We start from the raw sequence: 14,684 nt of genomic DNA, 5'->3' as shown, positions 1-14,684 counted from the left end.
CTTTCTGGCTCATAAAGGGTGGTCCCTATGATTTCCAAAAAGCCTAGTAGGGCATATGGACAGCGGTTGTCTAGATGAGACAACTTAGTGTTATCTCTAAAAGTGCATCTCCACCTTTAGGCCCTTAAAGGGAACCTGTCACCAGCATTTCTCCTATTAAACCAGCAATACCTGGAGGTTGTGGGTGAAAAATCATTTCTATATAACCTATAATTTATCTTCTAAGTAGTTCTGCACATTTAGTATTCAGAATTTGTGTTCCCGTGCTGTATGCTAATGAGCATTCAAGAGTCACATCTTCATTTCTCAAGTCTTTCCGAGTTCACCGAGTTTTCTTACACGGTTAGGCTTCGTTCACATCTGCGTTGGGGTCTCGTTCTGACCTTCCGTCTGAGGTTTCCATCAGGACGGGACCCTGAACAGACACAAACTGACAATACGCTATTGCTTTGACGGGTCCGGCGCACAACAGACACAAACGGAAACCATGGCACCGGATCCGTCCCCATTGAAATCAATGGTGATGGAAACGGAAACCTCTGGTGTCAGTTTGTGTCTGTTCAGGGTCCCGTTCTGATGTCAGAACGGGACCCCAACGCAGATGTGAACGAAGCCTTAATGGAGCTGTGTAAGCGCTTATTTTTTGCAGTAGAAGTTTTAGTTGGTATCATTTTGGGGAGCATAAGACTTTTTGATTACTTTTTTGGGAGAGGAGATGACCAAAACATAGCAGTTCTGCAGGGAAGATTATCTTGAGGCTACATTCAGACTGGCGTATCAGATTCCCGCGCGTGAATCTGGTCCGTTATGCAGCAGTGCTTTGCGAGTAGCATGCGTTAGTCACGCACTCGCACATCTTTTTTTCTTTCTTTATTATTTTCAATTGAATTGATGCGCAAATCACGCAACGCACACGGATGTGCATCCCTGTGCGGTGCGTAATTTTCACGCACCCATTGTCTCCAATGGGCGATAGTGCGTGAAAAACGCACCAATATAGGACACGCAGTGAGTTTTACGCAATGTACACAAGCTGCATGAAAACTCCTGCATGTGTGAACGGCCCTAATGAAATCAATGGGTCCGCGTGCTGCGCGTGATTTCCCTGTGCAGCACACGGACGTTATTCACGTTCGTGTGAATGGGCCCTTAAGTTTAGTATAGGGGGATGAAAAAAGAAAATGAAAAAAACTAATTTTATAATTCATTAATTTCACATGAAAAACACTCGGAAGCTCTGACATAATAGAGAAGTGAAAATGAATATGGATTATAAAACCGTGAGAGCTCCACTAGGAGATGCTCCTCGGCTCTTCAGAAGCTCCAACGTTTGCGTTCAAACACCTCAGCCTTTCATGAACAATAATTTGAGTGAATATACAAATCATCATCATCATCATCATCATCCAAACATCTGCCAACCTCACCTCTCTCTTCTGGTTTCAGTGGAGTAAACCTTTTGTCCCCTAAACGAAGCTCCGGCTTTGGCACTATTTGAATGAAGAGAAAACGTGAGTCTGACAAATTGACCAACTTCTTAGAATAATCATATAAAAAAATTTTACGTAAAAATCCTCCCCTCTCCCACTTATCTGAATAGTGCGGACTGGATTATAAAGGAAATAAATGTGTAATAACTGCACAGCAACAACTCATGAGATAGAACAGAGATGGTGATCACTTTTCTAAGGATTTAGTGTCAAGCGATGGTCCCCTTGCTAGGGGGAGAAATACATAATGTTGTCTACGATGGTGTACGCAAAAATAGAATGGACTCCCCCTCTTTCGCTGTAATAATGTAGGTACAGATAATTCTAACTTCTGTCTCTCCCTGTAAATTATATATGTGCCTATAGAACTGCAGATAATGTTTATATCATTATAGGCAGAGAAAGAAAGGCAGTACTACTACTACTACTACTACTACAATCTTTCTTCCAGTGAAAATTAAGAAGGCACCAATAGTACTGCCTCCCTGTAAATGAAGAAGGCAGATAGTACTGCCTCCCTGTGAATGATGTAGGTATAGATAGTACTGCCTCCCTGTGAATGATGTAGGTATAGATAGTACTGCCTCCCTGTGAATGATGTAGGTACAGATAGTACTGCCTCCCTGTGAATGATGTAGGTACAGATAGTACTGCCTCCCTGTGAATGATGTAGGTACAGATAGTACTGCCTCCCTGTGAATGATGTAGGTACAGATAGTACTGCCTCCCTGTGAATGATATAGGTATAGATAGTACTGCCTCCCTGTGAATGATATAGGTATATATAGTACAGCCTCCCTGTGAATGATGTTAGTATAGATAGTACAGCCTCCCTGTGAATGATGTAGGTATAGATAGTACAGCCTCCCTGTAAATGATGTAGGCACAGACAGTACAGGCTGTCTCTCACTGTAAATTATAGAAGGCACAGATCGTACTGCCTCCCTGTAAGAGATGTAGGTACAGATAGTACTGCCTCCGTGTCTCTCCCCATAAATTATGTAGGTACAGACAATACTGCCTCCCTGTAAATTATGTAGGTACAGATAGTACTGCCTCCGTCTCTTCCTGTAAATGATGTAGGAAAAGATAGCACTGACTGTCTCACTGTAAATTGGTACCGCCTCCCTGTAAATTATGTAAGTACAGATAGTATTGCTTTACTGTAAATGATGTAGGTACAGCTAGTACTGCCTCATCCTGTAAATTCTGTAGTTACAGATAGTATTCCTTCCATGTCTCTCCCTGTAAATGATGTAGCTGTAGATAGTACTGCCTCCTTGTCTCTTACACTATGTAAATGATATGTGTAGATAGTACCGCCTCCTTGTCTCTCCCTGTAAATGATGTAGGTACAGATAGTACAACCTCCCTGTCACTCCCTGTAAATGATGTAGCTGTAGATAGTACCGCCTCCTTGTCTCTCTTACACTATGTAAATGATGTAGGTACAGATAGTACTTCCTCCTTGTCTCTCCCTGTAAATGATGTAGGTACAGATAGCACTTCCTTTCCCCGTTTGGTAAAACATGCTGCAGCCTTAGGCTGGGTTCACACGAGCACATTAACGTCCGTAATGGACGGACGTATTTCGGCCGGAAGTCCCGGACCGAACTCAGTGCAGGGAGCCGGGCTCCTAGCATCATAGTTATGTACGACGCTAGGAGTCCCTGCCTCTCCGTGGAACTACTGTCCCGTATTGAAAACATGATTACAGTACGGGACAGTTGTCCTGCAGCGAGGCAGGGACTCCTAGCATCGTACATAACTATGATGCTAGGAGCCCGGCTCCCTGCACTGAGTTCGGTCCGGGACTTCCGGCCGAAATACGTCCGTCCATTACGGACGTTAATGTGCTCGTGTGAACCCAGCCTAACATTCATTCTCACAGCATGGAGCACTGAAAGCACCATTGGAGGAAACATAAGGCAGCTGGGCACAAAAACTAAAAGACTATTGTTTTAAAAAGTAAGTGAATGTCGGATATCCACGAAGGGTGCCCTTTTTTTAAATCACCATTAATATCAGGCAAAGATTGTGTGATAGGAACGGTGACAGGGGACAGTAACTGGTGATGGTCTTCAGCCAAGCACAGGACGGAGATGTCAGCAGCAGGAGAGGCTATGCAGAGAAATACAAACCCACAACACAGCCCTATATCTAATAATGGACACGTCCAAAAATGTATAGTGGCAAAATGTTGTTACATACCCGGACTTTTTATAGGAGGTGGGGGCTTCTTTGGCTTCTGTAAGAAAACAAATCACCCGTAATTATAAAGTATATGAGACATCTGAACACGCCTGATACATATAATCTAATATACAAGTACTACACAGTACTAGCCACGGGCAAATAGTGGAAAATTATATCAAATATTTCCCCTGCAATCTATAATAAATCACACAGGAAAAAGCGGTATGAGGCTCCATGCACACGACAGCATTTTTAGGTGAGAAATCATGTCTCTTGGCGGATATTTCAGTAACTAGGCCCAACATGCTGTACTTCTCATGTCCCCCTGCTGACCAGCTCAGGAATTGTCACAGCCGCGGTCATTATTATTAAATGAAGATAACAGACCCCACTTACTTCCTTTTCAGACTCTTGGATTATAGCAGCAAAGTTGTCAGGAAAGACGCCCTCCTTTCCATTGAGCTCACCTCTCCACCAGCCCGGATCTCCGGTGTCCTGAGAACACATCATTTTCAGCAATGCACGAGAATAATGCAGATCTCCAATGTATTCCATCACCCCTCCCCCATCATACATCCCCAAAGGTCTTTACTCTCAAGTGCTCTCTTTTATCTGCCATTAAAAACTAAACCTGTACTGTTCCTAAATGGACAGTAAAACCTCCGCCCTTCTGAGAACCTCCAGACCAATTACACACACACGTACCCCAGCCACATTTTAGCATTCGTAGACTTGACACCCCAACCCTTGAAGCTCTAATGAAGTGAACTTCGATCACCCTGGGGTTATATGGCTATGACTAAGTTTGGTTCACTAGAACTGTAGGGGTCCGGCAGTGGTACTATAGACATTAAATGCCGCTGTAATATGGCAAGTCCTAGAAAGAGGCCTTCTTTTCTTTAAAGCATTTTGAAATGGTTCTCTTTTAACCCTTTGTCAAAATCAGGGTCAAAAACTTACTTTACTTATTAGGTGGATGAGGTCTCCTTCTTTAAAACTAAGCTCATCATCAATGGTCCCATCGTAGTTGTAAAGTGCCCGGCACATCTCTTTGGCTGTGAAGATAGAATATAAATTATGAAAAATCCTTATAGTGCAGCTAAACGTTTGACAAACCTCTGACATGTCATAGTGACATATCAGAAGTTTGGATTGGTGGGGGTCCGAGCACTGAGACCCTGACCAATCGCTAGAACAAAGCAGCTGAAGCCCTCGTGTGAGCGCTCAGCCGCTTCTTGTCTGTTTGCCTTTTTCTGGATATAAATGTATCGGTGTACGGACTCAATAGAAAGTCTATGAGCCCGAACTCCGATACTGCGGCTTTCCAGAAAAAGCCGAAACAGACACGAAGCCTCTGAGCGCTCACACGAATGCTTCAGCTGCTTCGTTCTAGCGATTGGTCAGGGTCTCAGTGCTCGGACCCCCACCAATCCAAACTTCTGATATGTCACTATGACGTCAGAAGTTTGTCGAACATATAGCTACACTTTAAAGAGGCTCTGTCACCAGATTTTGCAACCCCTATCTCCTATTGCAGCAGATCGGCGCTGCAATGTAGATTTTTTAAAAACGAGCATTTTTGGCCAAGTTATGACCATTTTTATATTTATGCAAATGAGGCATTCTAAAGTCCAAGTGGGCGTGTTTAAAGTAAAAGTACATCTGGGCGTGTATTGTGTGTGTACATCTGGGCGTGTTTACTTCTTTTACTAGCTGGGCGTTGTGAATGGGAGTGTATGATGCTGACGAATCAGCATCATCCACTTCTCTTCGTTAACACCCAGCTTCTGGCAGTGCAAAGACACAGCGTGTTCTCGAGATCACGCTGTGTCGTCACTCACTTCCTGCCCCAGGTCCTGCATCATGTCAGACGAGCGAGGACACATCGGCACCAGAGGCTACAGTTGATTCTGCAGCAGCATCAGCGTTTGCAGGTAAGTCGATGTAGCCTCTGGTGCCGATGTGTCCTCGCTCGTCCAACACGATGCAGGACCTGGGGCAGGAAGTGAGTGACGACACAGCGTGATCTCGAGAACACGCTGTGTCTTTGCACTGCCAGAAGCTGGGTGTTAACGAAGAGAAGTGGATGATGCTGATTCGTCAGCATCATACACTCCCATTCACAACGCCCAGCTAGTAAAAGAAGTAAACACGCCCAGATGTACACACACAATACACGCCCAGATGTACTTTTACTTTAAACACGCCCACTTGGACTTTTGCAAGCCTCATTTGCATAAATACAAAAATGGTCATAACTTGGCCAAAAATGCTTGTTTAAAAAAAAAAAAAACAAACGTTACTCTTATCTCCATTGCAGCGCCGATCTGCTGCAATAGGAGATAGGGGTTGCAAAATCTGGTGACAGAGCCTCTTTAAGTCCCATTTCTTTTATATGTAAAGGACTATGCCAAATAAATAAAACTGCACATAGGGGGCAGTATTATAGTAGTTATATTCTTGTATATAGGGGGCAGTATTATAGTAGTTATATTCTTGTATATAGGGAGCAGTATTATAGTAGTTATAGTCTTGTATATAGGAGGAGAATTATAGTAGTTATGTTCTTGTATATAGGAGCAGTATTATAGTAGTTATATTCTTGTATATAGGGGGCAGTATTATAGTAGTTATATTCTTGTATATAGAGGCAGTATTATAGTAGTTCTATTCTTTTATATAGGGGGCAGTATTATAGTGGTTATATTCTTGTATATAGGGACAGTATTATAGTAGTTATATTCTTGTATATAGGAGCAGTATTATAGTGGTTATATTCTTGTATATAGGGGGCAGTATTATAGTGGTTATATTCTTGTATATAGGGGGCAGTATTATAGTGGTTATATTCTTGTATATAGGGGGCAGTATTTTAGTAGTTATATTCTTGTATATAGGAGCAGTATTATAGTAGTTATATTCTTGTATATAGGAGCAGTATTATAGTAGTTATATTCTTGTATATAGGAGCAGTATTATAGTGGTTATATTCTTGTATATAGGGGGCAGTATTATAGTGGTTATATTCTTGTATATAGGGGGCAGTATTTTAGTAGTTATATTCTTGTATATAGGAGCAGTATTATAGTAGTTATATTCTTGTATATAGGAGCAGTATTATAGTAGTTATATTCTTGTATATAGGGGCAGTATTATAGTAGTTATATTCTTGTATATAGGGGCAGTATTATAGTAGTTATATTCTTGTATATAGGGAGTAGTATTATAGTAGTTATATTCTTGTACATAGGGGAAGTATTATAGTAGTTATATTCTTGTATATAGGGAGCAGTATTATAGTAGTTATATTCTTGTATATAGGGACAGTATTATAGTAGTTATATTCTTGTATATAGGAGCAGTATTATAGTGGTTATATTCTTGTATATAGGAGCAGTATTATAGTAGTTATATTCTTGTATATAGGGAGCAGTATTATAGTAGTTATATTCTTGTACATAGGAGGCAGTATTATAGTAGTTATATGCTTGTATATAGGGGCAGTATTATAGCAGTTATATTCTTGTATATAGGGGCAGTATTATAGCAGTTATATTCTTGTATATAGGAGCAATATTATAGTAGTTATATTCTTGTATATAGGAGCAATATTATAGTAGTTATATTCTTGTATATAGGGGCAGTATTATAGTAGTTATATTCTTGTACATACAGGGCAGTATATAGTAGTTATATTCTTGTATATAGGGAGCAGTATTATAGTAGTTATATTCTTGTACATGGGGGGCAGTATTATAGTAGTTATATTCTTGTATATAGGAGGCAGTATTATAGTAGTTATATTCTTGTATATAGGGGGCAGTATTATAGTAGTTATATTCTTGTATATAGGGGGAAGTATTATAGTAGTTATATTCTTGTATATAGGGAGCAGTATTATAGTAGTTATATTCTTGTATATAGGGGCAGTATTATAGTAGTTATATTCTTGTATATAGCGGTAGTATTATAGTAGTTATATTCTTGTATATAGGGGGCAGTATTATAGCAGTTATATTCTTTTACTTTAAACACGCCCACTTGGACTTTTGCAAGCCTCATTTGCATAAATACAAAAATGGTCATAACTTGGCCAAAAATGCTAGTTTAAAAAAAAAAAAAAAACAACCGTTACTCTTCTCTCCATTGCAGCGCCGATCTGCTGCAATAGGAGATAGGGGTTGCAAAATCTGGTGAAAGAGCCTCTTTAAGTCCCATTTCTTTTATATGTAAAGAACTATGCCAAATAAATAAAACTGCACATAGGGGGCAGTATTATAGTAGTTATATTCTTGTATATAGGGGGCAGTATTATAGTAGTTATATTATTGTATATAGGGGCAGTATTATATTAGTTATATTATTGTATATAGGGAGCAGTATTATAGTAGTTATATTCTTGTACATGGGGGGCAGTATTATAGTAGTTATATTCTTGTATATAGGAGGCAGTATTATAGTAGTTATATTCTTGTATATAGGGAGCAGTATTATAGTAGTTATATTCTTGTATATAGGAGCAGTATTATAGTAGTTATATTCTTGTATATAGGAGCAGTATTATAGTAGTTATATTCTTGTATATAGGGAGTAGTATTATAGTAGTTATATTCTTGTACATAGGAGCAGTATTATAGTAGTTATATTCTTGTATATAGGGGGCAGTATTATAGTAGTTATATTCTTGTATATAGGATCAGTATTATAGTAGTTATATTCTTGTATATAGGGAGTAGTATTATAGTAGTTATATTCTTGTACATAGGGGAAGTATTATAGTAGTTATATTCTTGTATATAGGGAGCAGTATTATAGTAGTTATATTCTTGTATATAGGGACAGTATTATAGTAGTTATATTCTTGTATATAGGAGCAGTATTATAGTAGTTATATTCTTGTATATAGGTAGCAGTATTATAGTAGTTATATTCTTGTATATAGGGAGCAGTATTATAGTAGTTATATTCTTGTATATAGGGGCAGTATTCTAGTAGTTATATTCTTGTATATAGCGGTAGTATTCTAGTAGTTACATTCGTGTATATAGGGGCAGTATTATAGTAGTTCTATTCTTGTATATAGGGGCAGTATTATAGTAGTTATATTCTTGTATATAGGGGGCAGTATTATAGTAGTTCTATTCTTGTATATAGGAGCAGTATTATAGTAGTTATATTCTTGTATATAGGGGGCAGTATTATAGTAGTTATATTCTTGTATATAGGGGGCAGTATTATAGCAGTTATATTCTTGTACATAGGGGAAGTATTATAGTAGTTATATTCTTGTACATAGGAGGCAGCATTATAGTAGTTATATTCTTGTACATAGGGGAAGTATTATAGTAGTTATATTCTTGTACATAGGAGGCAGTATTATAGTAGTTATGTTATTGTATATAGGAGGCAGTATTATAGTAGTTATATTCTTGTATATAGGGGCAGTATTATAGTAGTTATATTCTTGTACATAGGGGGCAGTATTATAGTAGTTATATTCTTGTATATAGGGGGCAGTATTATAGTAGTTATATTCTTGTATATAGAGGCAGTATTATAGTAGTTATATTCTTGTATATAGGGGCAGTATTATAGTAGTTATATTCTTGTATATAGGGGGCAGTATTATAGTAGTTATATTCTTGTATATAGGGGCAGTATTATAGTAGTTATATTCTTGTATATAGGGGGCAGTATTATAGTAGTTATATTCTTGTATATAGGGGGCAGTATTATAGCAGTTATATTCTTGTACATAGGGGAAGTATTATAGTAGTTCTATTCTTGTATATAGGGAGCAGTATTATAGAAGTTATATTCTTGTATATAGGAGGAGTATTATAGTAGTTATGTTCTTGTATATAGGAGCAGTATTATAGTAGTTATATTCTTGTATATAGGGGGCAGTATTATAGCAGTTATATTCTTGTACATAGGGGAAGTATTATAGTACTTCTATTCTTGTATATAGGAAGCAGTATTATAGTAGTTATATTCTTGTATATAGGGGCAGTATTATAGTAGTTATATTCTTGTATTATAGCAGTTATATTGTTGTACATAGGGGGCAGTCTTAAGCAGGAGATGGGTTAAAATATTGGCACTTCTAGCCCTTACATCCCATAGAGAAAACAAACCTTTAGGTTTGCTGTCTGTTTCCGTCCTGGAGAGATCTGAACTTATAGTTCGAGCTACTTTAGTCGGAGGTGTCGGAGTGGGTGATGGCTGCAAAAGAGTAAAGTAAAGCCAAACTAAAAACCATGCAAACAAAATTCAGCTCTCATTGAGATTCAGCTACTGTACGTTTAAAGGGTTAATTCTATCACAGAAAATGATGGCACATTGCTAGGACATGCCATCACTTTCTGATCAGTGGGGGTCTGACTGCTAGGACTACCATGATCCTGAAATTGAAGCGCTGCATCCACTACAAAGTTTTTCCCTACACAGCGGTGCTCGTGGCCACTAGCAGGAAAAACAATGAAGGGGCTACAGTGCTAGACTAGTACCGTGGCACAATCATTTTTAGGATTGGTGGGGGTCCTAGAGGTCGGACCACCAACAATCAGAAAGTGATAACATATCCTAGCCATCGGTGATGAGAATAACCCTTTAAATGTGAGATATTGAAGGGAGAACAATACATTATGCAATAATGACCAGTACCTCACTTTAAATCAAATTGAACCAGGATTATATAATTCTAAAATCTCTTCAGGTCTGAAAAAAACTCTAAACTGTTTCTCCTGGGCGCTCGCTCCGTCTGTGTGAGGCTTATTCGACGTGACGTCTCATGATCACATCCTCCAATAGCAGCGATGAAGATTAGGTCCCTCTGTACAAAAATACCATGCCGCCCCTGCTATTAAAGAATGGAGCCACATGACGTAACATGGACAAATCATCACAGAAGCAAAGGGAGCACGTGGGAAAGACAGAGGACGTTTTCAGAAGGTAAGAATACGGTGTCTTTCTGTTTTTATTTATTCCCAACAGGCTGTGCCTATTTTTAAAAGGCCAGATTATCCACTTTTATTACACCGTTTCCAATATTGTTTTACCCCCTACAGATCACTCCATTGCTAGAAGCAGAATGGTAAAGAAAAGTCAATGCTGGAGGAGAGATAACTCCCTCCATCTGCTACATCACCCGTGCCCTACTTTCTATTCTTAGGTCATGTGTTCTCAGGCTGCGTAGCAATAACTGTGCTCCATATCCAGTTTCTTAGATTACACCCAGAAACTTCAGGTTCGTTAGATTATGGAGGGCGAGTGTGTACAGGAGTTGGAGCACCGGGATTACAGACCATTCTTGCAGAGAAATCACAGGACGGCTGAGCAAGAAGGGAGAACCATGAAGCTGCATTTTACTCCAGTAATGAAAAACTACCAACCACCACCTATCCCATGTGCCCACCTAAGGGCTGAAGGGCAATACAGTGCCTTTCACCCGCAGCTTGTCTCGTGGAGCTGGTACCATATCCAGCCCGTTTACCTTGTCAGGCCTTTTCACTTCCGGTTCAGAGTTGGGTATCCTCGTTTTGAGCCTTACAGAACCTTCTTTGAAAATGTCTCCAAAACCGACTCCCATGACTTTCTTTGGCTGTGCCACAGACAGAGGAGGCACTTCTGGGTGAATAGCTGGAGATAATATTGGAGATGCAGGGGAGGCAACAGTGGCAGCCGCTGATTCTGCTATAAAACAAAGAGCGCGTGAATATCCAGACTCATGTAGACCGCAGAAAAACATTCTCCCATCGATACAATGCGCGTTCCATTCTTTATTTGTTTGATTAGAACGCTCACTAAGAAAAGAAAGTTAAAGCGTACCTACAACTTGAGGTGACTTTCCCAAATAATCTGTCATGTTTGTACATGAGGAATAACACTATTCCTGACCATTATATGACTTGTATTCTGCATTATTTAGCAGTTTTTCCCTTTGCAAGCTCTCTCTCTAAGGCCTCATGCACACGACCGTATTTTTGTCCACCCATAAATACAGGCGTAAATACGGGTCCTTGGTCACACGTATTCGACCCGTATTGTGCCAGTATTTACAGACCCGTGCCCGTAAATACGGGTCCGGTGTCACCCGTATTCCACCCGTATTTACGGGCACGTTTTCTCTGCAAAATTACACTGCACTAATCGGCAGCCCCTTCTCTCTATCAGTGCAGGATCGAGAGAAGGGGCAGCCCTTTCCGTAATAAAAGTAAAAGAAATTCATACTTACCGGCCGTTGTCTTGGTGACGCGTCCCTCTCTTGACATCCAGTCCGACCTCCCTGGATGACGCGGCAGTCCATGTGACCGCTGCAGCCTGTGATTGGCCTGTGATTGGCTGCAGCGGTCACATGGGCTGTAACGTCATCCCAGGAGGCCGGACTGGAGGAAGAAGCAGGGAGTTCTGGGTAAGTATGAATGTCTTTTTTTTTTTTTTTTTTTTTACAGCTTTATCTATATTGTGATCGGCAGTCACTGTCCCTGGTGCTGAAAGAGTTACTGCCGATCGTTTAACTCTTTCAGCACCCTGGACAGGGACTATACACAGACGTCGCCTAGCAACGCTCCCGTAATAACGGGTGCACACACGTAGTCACCCGTAATTACGGGAGCCCCATAGACTTCTATGGGCTGCCCGTGCCGTAATTACGGCCAGAAATAGGACATGTTCTATCTTTTTCAACGGAACGGGCACCTTCCCGTAAGCATACAGGGAGGTACCCGGGGCCAATAGAAGTCTATGGGCCCGTAATTACGGGCGTTTTTACGGTCGTGTGCATGGGGCCTAAGGGTATGTTCACATGCAAACAAAAAAAAACGGCTGTAAAATACAAAGCTGTTTTCAAGGGAAAACAGCCTCTAATTAACGGCCGTTTATCTATTGACACAATGAAAAACTGCTCCAAAAACGGCTCAAGAAGTGACGTGAACTTCTTTTTACACGCCGTTTTTCAAACGGACGTGTAAAAAACGCCCCGTCGGAATGAAGCGCTGTTTTTTCCATTGAAATCAATTGGCAGATGTTTGGAGGCGTTAAGCTTCCGTTTTTTTCAGTCGCTTTTTCAGGGCGTTTACGGAGTCAAAAACGACAGAAAAAAAGCAGTGCGAACATACCTAAATTTCACATTTTCCCTGAGCTAGTGGATGAAGCCAAACTAATATCATGTCTTCTATACACAGCGAAGTGAACATCCTGCTCTCCTATCTCTGTCGATCAGAAATACAGAAGCTGCAGCAGCATGGAAGAGATTACACAGAAGTGATGAGCAGTGGAGCAGTGAATCCAGCACTGGGGTAACATATACATCTTACTATGAGCAGCTGGAGCCCATCTGTCAGTCTCCCTCCCTCTCTTACTCTGCTCCTGCTCCCTCCCCCCCCCCCCACTCCTCTCCATATCCTTCTATGGGCAGTTATAACCTGATCGCTCAGTGAGTCACCAGCCTAATAAATTCAGAGAGTGAAAAGTTGGGATAAAAATAAAAAACAATTCTCTCTAATCAGCTATATTCCAAAGTTTCTTACATTCTCTTGTACTATTGATTCATGCAAAGTTTGATCAAAGTGCAGAGACTATTTAAGCAATATCTTAATATACATGGAGCTAAGGCTATGTTCACATCTGTGTCAGGGCTCCGTTACATCGGAGCTTTCTATCGGAATGGAGCCCTGACTGACACAAACCGAAACCAAATGTTTCCGTTTCCATCACCATTGACTTCAATGGTGACTGGTCCGGTGCCAATGGTTTCAGTTTGCCTCCATTTTGCAAGGTTTCCTTCGTTTTGACGGGATGAATACCGCAGTGGACTACAGTATTCATCCTGTCAAAACGACGGAACCCCTGCACAACGGAAGCAAACTGAAACCATTGGCATCGGACCAGTCACCATTGAAGTCAATGGTGATGGAAACCTTTGGTTTCGGTTTGTGTCAGTCAGGGTTCCATTCTGACAGAAAGCTCAGACGGAACGGAGCCCTGACGCAGATGTGAACGAAGCCTAATTCCTCACAGGTTAAGATCGCTGCTTGTAGTCGTTGAACGGAAGCCTTCATTGATTAGTTCCAGAGGATATAAATCTGTCCTGGTCATGTAATGGATGGAGACACAGGTGCACTGCTTGTTACAGTACAGTTATCAGAGCTTCATCCTGTAATGAGTCGTGCACCCGTGTGTCCACCACAAGACCAAATTTAAAAATCAGAGATCTTGAAAACTGAGTGAACGATCCATATTAAGAAATTGCATAACTTGTCATTATGCAATGAATACGCTTTAAAAAGGAGTTGCTCTACAAAAAGTCTAGGTGTAGACCTGGCCGTACACTGCGAGATCATCATTACGATTACTCAAAACTCGTCAAACATGAGGTTCTCGGCCGCACAGCACTCGCCTGCTGCACGTGTGGGCACCATAAATGAAAGATGCTAAACATATTGGGGAGATTAAATCTTAAAACCGCTTAAAACTAGACCAGGCAGGGTAAAAAGTGCACCAAATCTATCACAATGGCACATGCTATATGGTCACTTTGGCGCATCCTGCTAGATACGTGTAAGCACTTCCTTACGCCACCTCTTGGTTGGCTTACCTTAGAGCAATTTTCTTGTGCGATTCAGCGCATCTAAGCCACACCCCTTGTAAATTCTGGCGCATTTCGCTTAGTAAATCTCCACCACTGTTTAAAATGTATGAAACTTGATCGATCACACATCAAAATTAGTGTTTGTCCAATCGTGACGTGTCAACGACCGACTCCAGAATGCTCCCGTTATGCCAGGATCACACACCGTTTTGGTTCAGTTGTTGGTGCCGTTTTTTGAGTCATAACCAGAAGTGGATCGAAAAAAAAAAAAGTTTCCACTCCTGTGCGTGTGATCCTGGCTCTACCAGTAGTATAATCAGATTTTCTTTATGCTCATGCTTTTGAGGTTGCGGATTACAAGAACTGAAACACGATGGAGTTGTCTTTTGGATCACCGTTCATATAAG

At 40.6% G+C, this 14,684-nt stretch overlaps 1 protein-coding gene across 5 annotated transcripts in view; it reads right to left on the bottom strand.

The window, feature by feature from the left end:
* CD2AP (CD2 associated protein) overlaps positions 1-14,684 on the bottom strand; it is an 85,841-nt gene that overhangs the window by 17,293 nt on the left and 53,864 nt on the right. For 4 of the 5 annotated variants that reach the window (XR_012883061.1, XM_075860967.1, XM_075860971.1 and 1 more), the window contains 6 exons: positions 11,182-11,381; positions 9,824-9,911; positions 4,647-4,741; positions 4,083-4,181; positions 3,702-3,738; positions 1,428-1,490 (listed from right to left, as the gene is read on the bottom strand). Coding sequence is in view for 4 of the 5 variants with exons in the window: in XM_075860967.1 (XP_075717082.1) it covers positions 1,428-1,490; positions 3,702-3,738; positions 4,083-4,181; positions 4,647-4,741; positions 9,824-9,911; positions 11,182-11,381 (582 nt within the window). In the remaining variant the exon portion in view is untranslated. The remainder of the gene's footprint in view (positions 1-1,427; positions 1,491-3,701; positions 3,739-4,082; positions 4,182-4,646; positions 4,742-9,823; positions 9,912-11,181; positions 11,382-14,684) is intronic. The other variant, XM_075860968.1, reaches the window with a different exon arrangement.

Source organism: Rhinoderma darwinii, chromosome 4, assembly GCF_050947455.1.
Source record: "Rhinoderma darwinii isolate aRhiDar2 chromosome 4, aRhiDar2.hap1, whole genome shotgun sequence".
Taxonomy (NCBI): Eukaryota; Metazoa; Chordata; class Amphibia; order Anura; family Rhinodermatidae; genus Rhinoderma; species Rhinoderma darwinii.
This window is presented reverse-complemented; position numbering and strand designations above follow the sequence as displayed.